At 44.6% G+C, this 17,591-nt stretch overlaps 2 protein-coding genes across 3 annotated transcripts in view; both read right to left on the minus strand.

The window, feature by feature from the left end:
• Positions 1 to 1,745: 1,745 nt before the first annotated feature.
• Positions 1,746 to 8,045, minus strand: srsf5b (serine and arginine rich splicing factor 5b). Of its 2 annotated transcripts, XM_079526078.1 has the most exons (9): positions 7,891 to 8,045; positions 7,441 to 7,572; positions 6,134 to 6,204; positions 5,690 to 5,854; positions 5,135 to 5,207; positions 3,518 to 3,591; positions 3,148 to 3,255; positions 2,648 to 2,997; positions 1,746 to 2,599 (listed from the first exon to the last, which is right to left on the minus strand). In XM_079526078.1, exons 2-9 carry the CDS (start codon positions 7,570 to 7,572, stop codon positions 2,535 to 2,537), a joined length of 1,038 nt encoding a protein of 345 aa, XP_079382204.1. In that variant the 5' UTR covers positions 7,891 to 8,045; the 3' UTR covers positions 1,746 to 2,534. The 2 variants fall into 2 exon arrangements, with proteins under 2 accessions (XP_079382204.1, XP_079382203.1); XM_079526077.1 differs by having other exon boundaries at positions 1,746 to 2,997.
• Positions 8,046 to 9,221: 1,176 nt separating this feature from the next.
• The window catches only part of susd6 (sushi domain containing 6), a 40,143-nt gene continuing 31,773 nt past the window's right edge, over positions 9,222 to 17,591 (minus strand). The window contains exons 3-7 of the mRNA XM_079527045.1: positions 15,045 to 15,239; positions 14,025 to 14,219; positions 13,378 to 13,516; positions 11,954 to 12,423; positions 9,222 to 11,618 (exon numbers count right to left, since the gene is read on the minus strand). Coding sequence (XP_079383171.1) covers positions 11,593 to 11,618; positions 11,954 to 12,423; positions 13,378 to 13,516; positions 14,025 to 14,219; positions 15,045 to 15,239 — 1,025 coding nt within the window. The 3' untranslated portion in view covers positions 9,222 to 11,592. The remainder of the gene's footprint in view (positions 11,619 to 11,953; positions 12,424 to 13,377; positions 13,517 to 14,024; positions 14,220 to 15,044; positions 15,240 to 17,591) is intronic.

Raw genomic sequence — 17,591 nt, forward strand, 5'->3', positions numbered from 1 at the left:
TGGATGCATCTCACAGAACCTTTCAACATTCTCTCCAGCTGTGTGAACTCTTTTGCTAACCAAGCATACTGAAAAAGCTGTTACCTGTTCCTTCTGTTGTACTAAATCATAAAATCCTCTGTAATACAAATGGATACACTGAGGATTTTACTGTGTATTGTTCAACAAACTTAGTTGGAATAGAACATGAACAGCATTGTGAGACCGCATAAATGCAGCCATTATAGGCTGTCAGCATTACTGTTGATGTGAAATCACTATGTACTGTATGCAGTGTCTGAAAAGCTGACATTAGAAACATAAAACAATTCCCACGGCGCACAGAAATCAATTCCGAACTGTAATACCGACTGTGACAGGCTCGGATTGTCACGGACAGTAGCTAAGGTTCTTGGATAGAAAAGTTCTTTATTTCCAAGTAACAGACATGCTTGCCTTAGTTGTAATCATGTCATGACAGAGACATGTCATGACTCTGAATGTGAGAGTGGGGATGGCTGGTTTATCTGGTATGCATTGATTAGCTCAATGCATAACATAGTGTCTACACCCGTTTTGCATTAAGAGGGAGTTCTGATTTTGGCATCACTGCTTAACTCAGCCTCCACCCAAACGTTGCAGTCATCTCAACCTTCATCAGGTCTAGAACAATGTCTTATAAAAGTTGGGCAACAAACAGTTATTTTGTGCAGTGTTGGGCAGCAGCTTACTAGGTTAACTACATTTACTAGTCGCTTATGGATAGCTTTACTACTAGCTTTTAAATAATTAAGCTACTGGTATTTAACTTGACAAAAGCAAAGAAGGTTTTGGGTGCTGTCCATCAGTTGTTTTATTATATCACTCAATGTTATGTCCTCAGCAACAGCAGGTATACAGTAGCTTGTAGCTAGCTACCTTTACTAAATGTAAATTGTAATGTAGCTTGCTAGTTTCATTAGACTAGTATTAGCATTTTAATGTAGCTTGCCCAACATTGCTTGTGTGCATCTTCCCTTTCATGGTTGTTTTTTTGCCATATTGTATGACTGTCCCATGCTGTAACTGACCTTGTGAGAGCTATGGCTTCATACTGTGCAATATTGTAATGTATATATTTTATTTCTCAAATCACAGCTACTACTCTGAAATAAGTTACTTCAAAAAAGTTTTTGTTGACCGTTGAATTCATTATTAAGTATTGATATACACAGCAAATTTGTTTAAAAAATGTTCATGGTACAGTTCATACACACCGTGACCTACATATACAAGCTCACACCATTGTAGATCAGCAATTTCCACCAATTGGTTGCCTTGTTTCGCCAACTGACATGCCCAAGATGCCAGGGTTCATGGTAGTTAAAACTAGTATAAAATGAATTCTTTTTCACCTCAATATTCTCTCCAAAATGTTCTTAGTGCACTCAAATTATAGCAGGTATTTTGACATGCCTGCGTGAAGTAGCAGTACTCGATCACCGTCATTTGGCCTTCTCAGTATGGAAAGGATGTTTCTAAACTAGGCCTACAGGTTCAGCCAAACTGATTTGTTTTTTCCACATGTTCTTACTCATCTGTACCATTAAGCACTCTTTTCAGTGTTCGTACATGGAATTATATAAATATATATTTTATACACACAGAAATGTATATATATAAAAAATAAACTATGATGCTTTACACAACATCCCTAAAGCAAGCAAAACATTCTTAAATGCAATGTATGTATAGAAGGGGGAAAAAAATAACAATTGTAGACTGTCAATGAAGAGCATTATTTAATCTTGAAATGTTTCCTTTCCCCCCACAAGACAAGGTTTTCACAAAGGGCAACAAACGGCAAAACCTTTATTATAGAATAGCTGCAACCAAAACCCTTCGCAAAAATACGACCACAACTAAGCACATAATTTCAGTAGCTCATGCTATCAAAGAGGATTCACGATAGTACTTGGAAAGATGAATAAAAAAAACTATCCCATCATTACTAGTAAAAACAATCAAAAGCAAAGCAAAGTCAAGCATTGCTTAGCTGGACTTCATACATCCATTGTAGAGAAATCAATGAAAAAACAAAAAAGCTAACTAGCACATTTTATGCGAAGAGATCTGAAGACACGATTTTTGCAGAATGTGGCAACCTTTTTTCAATGAGTCCAAAATACTTCCTAACTTGCCATCAAAATATGAACCAATGCACTAAAAGTGTCCACAAGGAAAGGACAGTTGTGTCAATTTGACACCCCAAACAGAACTACAGGAGCACATCGCTTCCTTTGGGGATATGAATAGGTATATACCGTATGTATGTATGTATGTTATATAGAACAGGTGTGCTGACATGCCTGAGTGAATTCACAGTATTCTATCACATCAGTTGGCCATCTTGGTGTTACTAAACTACAGATTTTAACTATCAGCCAATGAGATAAGTAATTCTCACAGATGACTGACAAAAATACCATGAACTGTATAGATGTGTGTGTGTGTGTGTGTGTGTGTGTGCATGTGTGTGTGTGGGCACGCAGACTGATATTCTCTCCCACCTGCTCTTAGTGGCGGCTATCAGCAGATCGAGAGCGGGAGCGAGATCGGGAGCCTCTCGGGGAGCGAGAGCCTCTTGGGGGGGAGCGGGAGCCTCTTGCTCTTGGGGGGGAGCGGGAGCCTCTTGGGGGGGAGCGGGAGCCTCTTGGGGGGGAGCGGGAGCCTCTCGGGGGGGAGCGGGAGCCTCTCGGGGGGGAGCGGGAGCCTCTCTGGGCAGGGGGAGGCGAGGGCGTGTGAGATTTGTTGCCGTTGGAGGAGTGCCTGGCGGGAGGCTCCTTGTCTCTCGGGCCCGCAGTTGGAGACTTGGTGGCGGGCGGCGTGCCGCTGGCGGATCGTGACCGGGAGCGGTTGTACGCCTTGGGGCTTCGGGAGCGTGACCGCCTTGGTGAGCGAGACTGGGAACGCCCACGGGAGCGGGAACGGGAGCGGGAGCGAGAGGAGCTACGGGAACGGGAGCGACTCCGGGAGGACCTGGAGCAGAGAGAAAGATCACTTATTCTCTCTCCGGGACAAACCATGGTAGGTCGTAGGAGCTAGCTTAGCAGCATCAACGGGTTAATTTCTCTGAAACTCCATCAATAAGTCACTGTGGATTGAGGGGAAAGTGGAAAAAAACCTCACCTCTTCTTGGCTGCCTCAATGAGCTTGATTTTCCTGCCATTGATTTCCTTTCCAGACAGCTTCTCAAGGGCATTTTTCAGGTCACTGTGAGAGGCAAACTCAACCACTCTGCAGAAATAAAATCATGGTGTGCAGTACTTTAGTACGAGAAAGATGCTTCATGACATAGTAATGAATGTCTCGATTTTAACCACATGAACCGTATTCTAAATTGAATACTTTGGTGAAGAGAGAAAAAGGTAGATGACCAAGTATAGACCCCTGGGGGATCCCAGTCAACAAAGTATGTAGGATTTAAGTGGTTAAAATACATGAGTGAAGTCAAGTGAAACAGCAACATTAGCAGGATAAAGAAGTCTCATCTTCTTACCCTTCGTTGAGCTTAGGGCGATGGGCATCAGCAAACGTCACCTCTCCAGCTTGCCTCATGAAATCTTTCAGGTCCTACCCGCATGAAAAGCATTGACGTTAAAGCAGCGCTCAGGACACAAGCACAGGCTGAATCATTATTTAAAACATGTTGTAATTTATCCAAAAGAGAAAGATGGGTTAGATATGCTGAGGTGCTACTACGCAAGCTATTGCAGATCAGAAAGAGGAAGGGAGCAAGAACCTGAAGGACCCCATTCAACACCAGAAAATTTAGGCTGGGTTTTGTCAATGACTGGCTGTGTGTGGGTGCGTTAAGAGGAGCGCATGTGCCTAGAATGAATCACCTCAAATGTGTGCCAAGCTAAAGGCATGTTTACAAATGTGTGCCTCAGCTCTGGGGTATTTGCGCCCTTCCTCTCCTTGTACAAAACTACACAGAGGTCAATATACCGTCTGCATGAGTTGCAGAGGCGCCACGCGGGCAGCGTGTGGCGCTAAAAGCCCCACTGTCCCGCGGTGAGGAGGGCACGGGACTCCGAGCCCGTGTCCGCCCCTTCCTCGGCACCCCGCCTCAGTAAAGAGAGTGAACAGGGTGGAAGAGAGGAAACTACTACCTGTAAAAGACCGTACCCTTCAGGATAACAGCAGCATTTTTATCCTCGCTCGATCACCCTGGGTGGAACACACTCTCTCTCTGTCTCTCTCTCGTTTGTGACGTTGCGGGAACACACCATGAGTGGGGGGGGCATGGGGAGGGAGGGAGAGTGTGGGGGAGGGAGGGAGAGGGTGGGGGTCAAGGGAGGGAGGAGGGGTGGGTTGGATGCTGGGCGGGGCAGAGATATCGATCGAAGCCTCTCAAATTAACGAAACCCATCGATCAATACGCCGTCGTTGCCGTTGCCACCATCGTCATCACCAGCACCATCGACTCTCTTGCCTCTCTCTGCCACTCTCTGTGTTTCCCTCTCTCTCTCACATTCGCTCTCGGGCCAAGGCCTGCCCGCCGTCCCACACACCTGGCGCCTCTTCCCCCACCCTCAGGAAGGTGGAAGGGGGGGGACGGTGCGTGCGAGCGAGCGAGCGAAGGTTGTCACCAGCGCCTCTAGAGGGGCGAGCGAGCGCTCCCGTGACCATCAGGTGTCAACTAGGAGTGGGGTAGTACGGGACACACTGGCTGACGCCACGAGCTCAACCCAGACAGACGGACGGACCCTGAGGGGGTTTGCTCCACCATAAGGCAACTCTTCCATACGACACAACAGTGAGGCTGGCAAATAAAGGGGTGAAGAATTGGTTAAAATTAAAAAACACGAACAAATTACGTTTTTTTGTCTTTGTTTACTTCTTTCATCAATTAATTGTGTAAATGTGGATTTAATAGAGCATCTGCAGATTTTTAAAAGAACACACTGGGCCACATCATAATAGATTTTCTTGATCATATTAGCTCTACATGAGATCACTGTTTTGATTGCAAATAAGAATTGATATTTTGGCATTAAGAACTATATTCTGTTGAGTGGACACAAGAGTTGCTGTTGTTGCAGCAGCAGAGAGGCTGTGCTCTATGTTGAACAGTCATGTAGGGGTTCCGAGACATGAGGGGAAAACTCACCTGCCAGCTGACGCGAGAGGACAGGTTCTCCACGATCAGACGGTTCTCTGTCCGCATGGGGGGTGGGTTCCGACTGAAACACAGAATTGTGGCTCCATCACATAAAGGATAGACATCTGAGCATAGGATGAATCCTAGTGTCCCTATTGCAGGTGTCATAATAGACAATTATGCAAAAACGACACACAGGCCCCTTTTCCACTGGGGTTGAACCGGTTTGGTTCTTTTTTTCCCCACCTAATATTGAACAAGTTCAGAGTGTTTTCAGTGAAAATGAGTTGGTTCGGAACTGGAACCAGAAAAATGGCTACCTGTTCCATGAAAGAAGCAAGGTTCCAAAAAGAACGGAACCAGTTCTACAACCAAAGCTTTTGGTGGAAAAGGGCCCCTAGTGTGCTTGAAGATCTGATACTTTCACCAAAGAATTTTGGTGGAAACGTTTGGGAAAAAGGAGGGGGCAAAATACAGACAATACATTTAAGTGGGCTCCGATCGCCTCGAAATGTCGTATGTCAGCTCAAAATGTAGATGTGAAATGGTGAAAATGGTACCAACCTGCGTCCATCCTGAGAGCCTCGTCCGTAGCGGTCGGAGAAACGGCCTCCTCCTCCGCCACCTCCGCCACCTCCTCCGCCGCCTCCTCCACCACCTCCTCTTCCTCCTCCGCCATCTCTACCTCTACCGCCACGCAGACGCACACGTGCGTGCTCAATGGTCACTCTGGGAAAGACAGAGTACTAAACTCAGAAACACTCATCAGCTCAATAACTAATTACACTATAGGCCCAAATGCTGAATAGAGAGCAAAAAGCAGTAGTCTACACGGTGATCTAACAGTGTACAAATGAAACCGGTCCATCTGTGAGTGCACTCCGTTACAAATTGATAATTTAACATTGTATTCAGTTCACTGTATTGTAACACCTTAACCATATTGCAAGTGAGGTCCCATTATGTTTGTACCATACATGCCTACGTGGTCTATGGCAGACTACCTACCTCTCGTTGCAAAGCTCCTTGCCGTCAAGTTCATACACAGCATCTTCAGCATCTCTGTGGTCATCAAACTCCTGCAGAAAGAACAGACAAACCTACCTCAGTACAAACACTGAACAATACGGTCCTCAGTGTTGGTTTGTGCATTTGTAATCTCTCAAGACGGATTCTGGTGTCGGCAACACTGCTAACCAATGCGTATAGTAGAGTATGTTCATACAATATAAATAGCACACCTGATATGCGGTGGTTGGTGGTGGTCTCCCTACTTGCTACTAGAAATGTAAGCAGTCACCCTGGTGTTTGGTAGTTGGCAAATTAGTATGTGAAGCTCAGAATATACGTATAATATCTCCCCTCCCTGGCCAAGCAGGGATTCCCTCCTCAATTATTGGATGAGCCGTATAATAGAAAGAGAACTTCAGGTCACACCATGTAATAGCTGAAAAGCTCACAAGATGGCACCACCTGTCCACTGAACCCAAGACGAAAACAAAAAAGACATGCAACATCACCAGTTTACTTCCTTATCTGTGGGTGGCCTCCTGTTTGGGAAGCCATTAAGCACGAGTTTATTCATTCTAATGGGGGAAATGAATGTGAGCTTCTGAACAAGTCTTTCCACCGGTTGGTTCCCAATGGGAACCGGTTCAGTTCTTTTTGGTTCTTAGTCCATGAGCCAGAGCTCCAAATTTGGTGGGAAAAACTAGAACTATATTAAATTGTTTATAGGATCAATACAAATAAATTAATACACGATAACCCTTCCACAGTAGTAGCTTTTTCATATTATTTTGAATATTTTCCTACATAATGCCTTATTTACATATTTAAAAATGTAAAATTTGTAATACAATAAATCATTGTCTTCGTGTAAGTACATTATGGAACTTTCTGTCCCAAAAACACTCTCGTGGGATCTAGCACCAGCAGTAAACATGGACCATTTCGACTCTAGTGGCTACAATTGGGCACCATCTTTGATTCAATCAATGGATGGGGGAGGGGGGTCGTTAATTCTTGATACATTTAACCACTGTGTGATGTATCCCTATTCTTGGTCGTACAGAATTTACGGACTAGGGTGAAAATAGAACATCTGCAAGCAAACTCAGAGCTGCTAGATTTTGTTATTTTCGGCGAAGACGTTTGGTGTGGACTCTGGAGAGGACAACATCAGTGAACCGTATGGAGCCCTGCGAAGGGGGGGGGGGGGGGGCTCGCGCCTGGGTTACAGTGGTTCATCTCATCGAATCCAAGGTAAAGTAGAACATGAAACCAACTGATTGTGGCCTTAAATGAACGCTCACCACAAAGCCGAATCCCCGCTTCAGGTCGATATCACGGATGCGACCGTAGCCTTTGAAGAATTTCTCCACATCCCTCTCTCGTGCAGACGGGTTCAGTCGGCCGATGAAGATACGAGAGCCACCACCACTCATCTGTCGACATCATGGGAACGTTAAATGCGTTAAAAACAAACGCCAATTGTTTCACTGGCTGCCGATGGAATTCAATACAGGCAAGGAGAAATGCATTTCATTTGCAAAATCAGTAATAACACGACCTTTACTACTTTCTCGCTTGAACAAAAGAGTCAGGTCGCAAGTTGGGCCTTCTCCCCTACAGCAGTCTTAAGATATATCCACGCGACACAACATTTCTCACAATGGAATACTGACGATAAATAAACAGCCAAACGCAACGGTTATATAATTTATAATCTCGTCCTATCGTGAATTTATTGTGTGAAAGCATACCTTCTCTGTTGTCCAGGCGAAATTACGTTCTTCTTGGTGTATCACTGGCAAGGTGTGTAGCTGTGTGTGTAGCTACAAGCAAGTACAATCACAAAATGGAGCCCGTTTTCTTCTCACTGGGAGGCGGGACCAATGGCTGGGGGAAGAAACCAAAAAAGGAAAAACAAGGATGCGTTTTCTTTTTATGACCACTTGGTGTCGCTCATACACAGGCCTTTCCTGTGGTCCTTCGGAGTTCACATCCCATAGCCCGGAGGGATGTCTGATTTATATACCTCGTATTAAAGACGATTAACTAATAACTAGAGTTTAACTACTTTACACTTACACACAAACGTGAGTAGCTTGCCTATACAAAGTTACAAACACTCTCTCAGACTTTACATGAACATCTAAAGCCATAGTCACTGTATATAAAACTACACTTTAGTTTATTTTCTTGATTTGATTGCTCTTCAATGCCAGACGAAAAAAAGGGAGCATGGATTGTGCCCCGGGGACGTGTCCTCGACTCCTCGCAATATTTTGTCTTCATCAAAGGCATTTAAGTCATGAACAATTTTGTTGTTGCGTTTGTTTAACAGCTGTTTACAGTAGGCCTATGATTGTACTATAGTCGTTACTGAGTCGTGAGTGGTTGTACACATTCCGACCATTCCCCTGGACTATGGGTTGTAAACTCTAGCAGGACTAGCAGGCCCCATTACATGCAACTTTAAAGGGCGTTGTTGTCTTTGGGATTGCAAATATTTGACTCTTCACTTTATCAACAACATGACTTTAATATCGCAATCCATGTTATTTGTTTCTGGAGTGTAATTAAGTCATAGGCTATTGGATTCCCAAATTGGGGGCAATGTACTGAAAGCTATAAATCAGCTGTCTTACACTTTGTTTGATTGTGAATGATCAACACCACCCTTGCTGAGTAGGCTATAGAGTAGACAAACAGACTTTGATCATCATTAATTTCACACTTCAAAAGAAAGCTTTAATTAGAAAGTTATATACACAATGTAGAATTAAATAAACTTTATACAAATATTAAATTACTATCTTCACACCCACTGCCATGTACAGAGGAAAAACCAAAGCTGAAAGAAATAAAACATAAGAGTCAAGATGTGAAGAGGGAAGCAACACTGTACAACAGTGCTTCTGGACCATAGTTCTGGACGCAAACAAAAATCGTTTTTTCTTTCTTTCAATCCCCCATTTAAATGCTTTTTAGCATAAGAGAAGCAAAGATAGTGAAATATATTTGGCCATTTGGGCCGATAGGGCTTTTCACCGTCACAGTAGCTGGAAAAACCTTAGGGAGGGCAGAGAAGGATGGACCATTTTTTTTTATCCGTGTCCAAAACAAAAAGTAAACTCACTGAAAAAATAAAATAAAAAACAACAGTTGTATGCATAGAGAATAGAAAAGAAATAGAGTAAGGCCATTTGGGAATACAGAAGACATCGCAACATTGTAAAGCAACAAATGTGGAGGCTCAAAAAGTATCAAACTAAAATAAGTAAATGTACATGCGAGTCTAAGGCAACCATTTTCTGTTTGCTTCCATGTAACTGTTGACAATGACGGATGGCCACAGTTGATGAAAATAAATGATAAAATGATAATAGATTCATCGGTTCTCATCAGAGTTGTGTGTTTCTGGGGGTGACCATAATTAATGCATATTATCAAGAGATTATAACTGGAAGGTGAGACTAAACTGTGTGATGGTTCGCTCTCATGTTTGCACCTGACAATAGAGAAAAATGTGTATGTGGGTGGGTGGCAATACATAAAACATTTACTTTCTTTCACTGCAACCAGTTGCAGTAGTGTCAATAACATACATGCTCAGAAGAGGACATTTTCCAAGAGCTCAGTGAAGGTGGATGTGACCCAGTTACACTAACAATGCTTGTTTTCCAGCCACTCAGCAGAAATGATACTTGTTCTAGTCACTGTCTGTGAAGCAGACTAATAATACACATATTGTGTACTCGTTTCATTGCTTACCTAAATGCTGGTTTATTCGTGTGACTTATTCAAAGCAGAGAAGGGACACTTCCCAGTGCAACACTTCCCAGTGTTGCAAGACAGCAGGTCTTTGTTAAGCCATCTGTTAAAAGCACATTTCTCTACTGGGGGGCTGGTACACTGTATGTGTACTCTCTCTCGCCTAACTGATCAACAGACACACACACACACACACACCCACCATGTTGGAAAGCCAGATTTAGCGTCTCAGCAGACCAAATTTTGCCACACGGCAAACAAATACCGTAAGAGTGAGGGGGAAAATTAAGAATAAAAAGTTACAAAGCAACCCCAAAGTTCAGTCCCACGCTTAACCAACAGTTTCAAAGATGACCCTGTTCGACTGGCTCTCAAACAAAACCACATTTCACCCCCTTTTACATGGAAACACAAAAAATGGCTACACATGATGTGCTTTAGTTAAAACACTTAGACCCCATAGTATACTTAGTTGACCGGGATCCCACAGGGCTCTATACTAGCTCTGCTAGTATTTCCCTTAACACCAAAACTCTTTGCCAAAAATAGTCAATCTACAAGCTCACAGTCACAACCCGTTGCAATGTGATGTTATGAGCTTGTAAATGAGCTAATTTTGCTGAATGTTCGCCCCCATAATAGGGACACTACATGTGGTTAAAAAACAGGCGAGAGAAAAGGTGAAGATACTGGTGGCCGACAGAAACAGAAAAGGCAAGGTCGTTTTTCTTCTTCTTTTTTGTCACAGATTTGGTGCAGTGTAAAAAGCCTGAGCCCTGCTGTTTGATCTTGTGATGTGGTTGTCCTTCCCATTATACATACGCCAGGCGCCAGGAGAGTCAAGGAGAGTGTGAGAGAGAGAAATGCACAGAGGAAGAATAAGAAAGCCCAGAGAGACATAATGACAAGAGGGAGGGAGGGAGAGAGAACCAAGTGTGTCACTGTGTGCCTGTGCCAGTGGTAACTACTAACAACATGCAGCATTCACAAAGAGCGCCACAAGCCCGGGCATCTTGTCACTTTTTAAGAACAGTCTCTGTATACCACAGTAGGAGTTAAGGGAAGCTCAACGCACACATTATGTTCTATTTGCAGTACTCCTGGTCAAACCTGGTTTATACTTAGCCGTACGACTGTCACTCGCAGTTTATTATTTTTTTGAAGAAAATATGTTCAATGCCGCTGTACAATGAAGTATAAAGCAGGCTTTGATAGGTCTCAATTGCTGTAGCCGTGTCCAGTAAAGTGGGCTACTGACTGAGAAGTACGCTTGGGCAGAGTAGAGTGCACATAGTATTACATGGTAGCCTACTTAAATACAAAACCTTGACTCAATATGTATGCTTTTGCTCATGTACATTACATCTACAGGATTCATTGTGAGCTCAACTCCCACTTTAATGTTCACATGTCCGTCTTGCGTTCGGTCCGGTATCTTGGAGCGCAACGGCTCCAGTGCCTCCATCCCATCGATTAAGCGGGTGCGAGAACAGGGATGCAAGAACGGTTTTGGTGGCCATCATTGTTGTGCAGGGGGGTGGGGGCGGATCAATGACATAGGAGTGTTGGATGGGGAATGGGCATAGTTCTTGTCTTTGCTCTACAGGCTGGGAGGAGGAAGATTAGGAAGGTGGGCTGAGGGATGACGGGAGCGGCCACAGTACATCCTGGACAGCTGCTGGCAGGCTTCATGCTTCCTTCAACAGAGGAATATCTGCGGGAGACCACAACACAAGACGTATTAGACACAGAACTAGACAGCTCAGTATTATGGGATCTCAGAATCCTTAAATCCATTTCAGGTAATAGCCTAGAACATTAATACAAATGCTGTGTTGTAGCTGAGAATGATTTCTAAATAATACATAAAAGAGAAACGGTTTTATTTTTTTTAATGTTTTTTTTGCAGCTTTCGCCTTTATTTGATATATATGGTCCGCAGCCAAGGTGCCTGGACCGCTGAGCCACGGCCCAGGCACAAGAGAAACAGTTTTATTGGCAATTCCGCATAAATAACCTGATCTTAATGTCTTATGGAGTCTGCCTTACCGTCAGAGAACTCATCCACAGAGGTGACTGAGAGCAGACTGTGCTGGTCGCTGCTATCAGAGTCTCTACGGAGGGGAATGGGGGCCGCACACGCGCCCCGGGAGTGTTCCCTGGCCCATGACGATAAGGACGACGAGGACGATGTGGAGGGGGCCTGATGAACCAGTGCCGTTTCTGCATGACGTCGGGAGGAAGAGGAAGTGGAAGGGAGGCAGAAGTCCAAATCTCCACAATGGCCACGGCTTCCACTGGGACCTGCGCCACCCTCCGCCCCCCGGGGGAGGCCCTCGGAGAGCACAATGGGGACACGGGACTCTGGGGGAGCGGGAGCGGGAGGAGGTGGGGGGGGAGCCACGGCACCGACTTGTGCTCCACTGCTGCCGTAAACCGCCTCCTCGTAGGAGGGCAGGGCCACCTGGACACCCTCCACCATTATGGAGCTGGACTGGCCCGATACACCCTGCTCTCTCCTGCAGGGGAGAAAAAAACACCATTATGGAGCTGGACTGGCCCGATACACCCTGCTCTCTCCTGCAGGGGAGGAAAAAACAGACCAGCAGTATAAGCCAGTTGTGTGTCGTGTTTCTATGCAAGTGATCAAGGTTTGATTGTTCAATCTCCTCAGAGCCCTCAGACCCGCGAATCAACATGAGCATTAGATCGGATTGTTATTATGGCCTTTTAATTACAGTGCTATATGACTGAAAGATTGCTTTAACTACGGTAATACTTTTACAATAGTTGAGCTGTGTGCAATTATGGAACTAGCCATAGAGTAGCTTGTCTACTATATCTGGAGTACTACATATCATTGATGTCGGGCAGAAACCTTATCTCCATATTTAAACAATTTGTGTTTTTTCATAAATTGACACCCTACTTGATCATACTGCAGCATCCAAAAGCATCAAAAGTAGCTGTTTTTCAGTTTTGAGGTTTCCACCCGACAGAGACAATATGCTTTCTTGTGTTCTCACAACTGAATGTTCTCAAAATAAAAGAAAGATGAGCCATGTTTTATAAAAGAACAGAGATACTGTCAGTCCTCACTTTGAAATGGGACCCATTGGGACTCTGCATGGGAGTGTGTGTTTGAAATAAATCAGTCTGCTTCGGCAGTACTCTTCTCTTCTCAAATAAATCAGTCCCCTGATGTGAAGCTTTCTTATCTTGTCTGGGATACGGCCACTCAACTGACCCCCAGGAAAATTAATGATTCAAGGGTTTGCTAGGCTTCTGAGTGTATTAGTTACTATGGAGGTGATGTATGGCCTAAAGATGAAGTGCTGTAATTATAATTATATAAGACATGTCATCCACTCAAAGTCTTCATGCCATAGTTAGCACTGTTGATGTGTGGGTGGAGGAGCCTAATACAGCAAAATGTTGACAATGGCAGATTTGGTTGGTTATCACTAGCTTACCTGCTGTGATGGAAGGACTTGAGTTTTGGCTGCAGCAGTACAAACAGCACCACCAGCAGCAGGATGAGAGCCACAGAGCTGGCTGTGGACGCCACAATAGACAGAGCTGGCATGCCTAGCGGCGAGCTGGGCTCTTTGTCTGAGGGACGCAACAACAAAGAAAAAGAGTTTGTGAGAAAGAGGCAGAAAAACAGAGAGAGAGAGAGAGATAGGGTGAGAGAGAGAGAGATTAAAAGGATTAGCTTATGCAAGGACAGTCCTACCATTGGAAAAGCAGTTGAATCACACCTTGAATAAAACTGTCCAAAACTATACCAGCCTGCCACTGCACAAAGCTATGTGAGTAGCAACACAATAAACATATTTACAGCCTACTGTACATTTAATATAATGTTGAACTTTGGTAGATCCTTGGATTGTATCATTACCTGGGCAAGATGAAGTAAAAATAGTCAATATTTATTAATAAATAATTAATTATAATTCAAATAAACCGGGAAATAAAAAGAGAAAAAAAAGCCTGGCCCTCTGCATGTCACCCTAGACCTAATTTGGCCCTTGGGGAAAACTTGGAGAACCCTGATATAGACTCTCTGTTTTGTTCGCACGCACACGCACAACACATAACCCCACACACACACACACACCTTGGCTGAGCCTGCAGCTGATCTGCATGGGGGCGTCCCACTCTCCGTTCTCACAGGTGAGGAACTTATAGTCTCCCTTCAGCGCGTAGCCCTCGTCACAGAAGTACTCGATGACCGTCTTCTGGGTGAGGCGGTGGCAGGGTGTCGGGTGACACCGGTACCCCCCGTTCTCTGGCTCCGTGGGGGGCATACACACTGAGGAGAGAGAGAGAGTTAGGACAATCACTTTAAGGAGGAGAGTTGTTGTGTTGTTGTACACTATTACTGTACTATGCAACTGTGACATACTGTCTCAGAATCAGAGCACCCAAGAACCAAAAACGGGTCTAAAACTGGGCAAAAGACGTTGTCATTTTCAAAAATAACAGTTTTACAGAACCAATACATAGACTTAAGGGTGGTGCTTCATATGGGTGGTATCAGGATTGGTTTTCAAAGCAGTGGGCGTTTGTTAGCACTGGTTACTCCAAGTCTATTCATTGAATTTAGATTCTCCCCAACGTATCAGTAGGCAGAGATCTCTGATTGTCTGACTAGGCGAGACTAATATACGTGTATCCTCACTGTTGGTGTGTTTGTGAGGGTGTATTTCTACATTTGGTGCGTTCAGGGAGTTCAGGCAAAGTACAGGTATGAGAGGATTGGGGAAGGTTTACATTACCAGTAATGAGTATGAACATTTGACATAACTAAAACTACTAGTATAAATCGATTGTTAGTTCAGTCAGCAGCGCATATTATTTTCAAATAAGCACAAATTATATTTATGTGGTACTTTAAGGATCATGGAAGGATAACAAGACCAAAACCCTAAATTCAAACAAAGCGAAAGTGTTTTCTCATAATAAGGCAATGTTACGTATTCCTTGTATCCTGAAGCTGTGTTAATTCATCACTTTGTGACTCTGAGAGGGTACAAATGTAACAAAGCATACCCTAACAGGTCCATTTTGTTACATTTGCACACTCTCAGAGTTGAATAAACACTGAGGTATACAGTATGGATGTGTTTTTCCTCACCGTTGCTGCGGATGCAGCGCAGAGACTGGTGGGACCATTCTCCAGAGCCGACACAGGTGATGGAGGTGGCTCCTTCTGGGGTGTAGCCAGGGTCACAGCTGTACATCAACAGTGTCCCCAGGGGGAAGGAGCCCCGGTTAGCTTCCGTCTGGTTAACCAGGTCCCCATGCTGGATGCCGGGTGGCTGCGGACAACCTGCAGACAGAGTTAAGGGGCACGGTTAGTGGGTGTCTTCTGACCAGCAGGTTAAATGTGAAGTGGGGAAGACTGTATCTTTATTTTTGATGAAATTATTATTAATATAATGTCTCTCTGACTCCGGGGCCAATTTAACCAGATTTAACTCCTGTCATGTGGGACCTTACTTGAAGGCAAGCTCACAGTCAATCTAGACAATTCTGTAAATTCTATAACCAAACACAGCTCATTTTGGAGTGTGAAGGCTGGTGCATACTTCACACAAGTATGCAAACCAAATTATCTGGCACAAACGCACGTCCCCAGGAAACGTACGCAGTCATGCTGATCAGCACCGGCTCCTGGAATGACTATGGTGCATTAAAGTGTCAAAACTTATACCATCCAGGTCTCAATTAACTAAGCCTCTCCATTCTCGTCTGCTCATTGAGCGCTCTTCATCATGTGCCAAGATTGGTTCCGACAGCGAGGAGGACAGTAGTTTTAGAAGCTGAAGCTCTACTGAGCCAATACTGTAGGAACGGGACAAAGCTCAGCGTCGCAAAGTTAATTGTGTTTTGATTCATTTTCCCATGCCGTGTGTGTGTGTGTGTGTGCGCGTGCGTGCGTGCGTGCGTGTTTCATGTATGGAAGGACAAATTATCTGTAGGAATTCATGCCAGGAAACTATCACAGTGCCTAGCCACCACCACATGCATGCATGTGTGTCATATACATGCATGTGGTGGTGGCTAGGCCTTAATTTCCCTCAGAGCTACAATCTGGCATGAACAGCACAACCTAAATATGGCATGTCTGAGGTAATGTTACACCACCTGCGCAGAGACAAGACCATGCAGGTGGCTGAATATATTGTCAGTGCTACTGATTTTACAGACTGACCCAGATTATTTGGAGCACCAAAAAAAGAGGGTGCAGTTGGTAATGAAACCATTGGTGCTAGAGTAGAGTTCATCCTTCAGAATGGTCGAATTCTATTCCATCGCAAAACAATCCTATGATTTCCATAGGTCACACACTCTTCGGTGCAGCATAACAGGCGAACATTCTGCAAAAATAGGCAAGAGGCACATTGTGAGCTTGGACATTGGCCTTTTTGGCAACAACGTTTGTTGTCCCCCAGTCGCCTGGGGGACCAACAAAGCATTAAGTGGTTAATGCACTTGGACACACACGCGCACGTGCACCATTTCTGGCCATGAATGACATCTGACACCATGACCCAAGTGGCCTTCCTTTAAGATGCTTCAGGCCATAATCACCATGACCCCATCCCCCCCACCCCCACCCCCTGGTGATAATGGACATGCTGATGAATTGATGCCTCTGGCTGCGAGGTAGCAGAGGGACAAACAGGCCTCGGGGACAGTTTAGAACAGGATGGGGACAATAGCCTTTAGCTGCCGGCCTTTCCATTGATGTATTGTGGTTAATAGAACTGTATAGGTGACAGATGGGTGCTAATGGAAACCGCTGCGCTATCGTGGAGCTTTCTCACTCAACTGATGGGGTTGCCATGGAGATAAATGCACACCATGTGCACATACGAGAAAGGCATGCATATGCACCACTCTGATGGAGGGGTGAGTATACATGGTGAAATTCTCAGTGGTCCATTTGGTGACATGTGTACACTCTCAAGAGTTATATTAACGCAGGATTTGAATGGTCTTTACTACGGAGCCCCTGCATTCAAAATATATTTTATCTTGTCCGTACAAGATATTATCTCGTCCGGACAAGATATTATCTCGTCCGGACAAGATAATTATTATCTCGTCCGGACAAGATATTATCTCGTCCGGACGAGATAATATCTTGTCCGGACGAGATAATATCTTGTACGGACAAGATAAAATATATTTTGAATGCATGGCCATTCAGGGGCTCCGCGCACGCACGCACGCACGCACGCACGCACGCACGCACGCACGCACGCACGCACACGCACGCACACGCACGCACACGCACACACACACACACATCCAAGAAGACCTTCACAACTCAAAATCCATGACAACCTCACAGTAAGAACGGCAGAGACGGAGCGTAACATCGATAGCGCGATGTCAGAGAAAAGACTGCAGTGGGAAAGTTGCGAGCAGCGCAGAATTTTGACATCAAACCACTTCCCTGTGTGGGATGACACTTCCATGGGGAAATGGCAGTAATGGAAGTAAGAGTCTCAGGCTGGGTAGACACTAATGATGATCGAGGCCATGAGGCACAAATTCAACATCTGTTCAGCTCAGCAAAAAAAAGAAATGAAATGTAAAAAACACACTTGTGAAAAGGTACCACAAGTCGACTAAGAGTGAGAGAGGTGGTGTGTCAGAGAGGATGAGCAAT

This window comes from Electrona antarctica, assembly GCF_951216825.1.
Source record: "Electrona antarctica genome assembly, chromosome: 17".
Classification (NCBI taxonomy): Eukaryota; Metazoa; Chordata; class Actinopteri; order Myctophiformes; family Myctophidae; genus Electrona; species Electrona antarctica.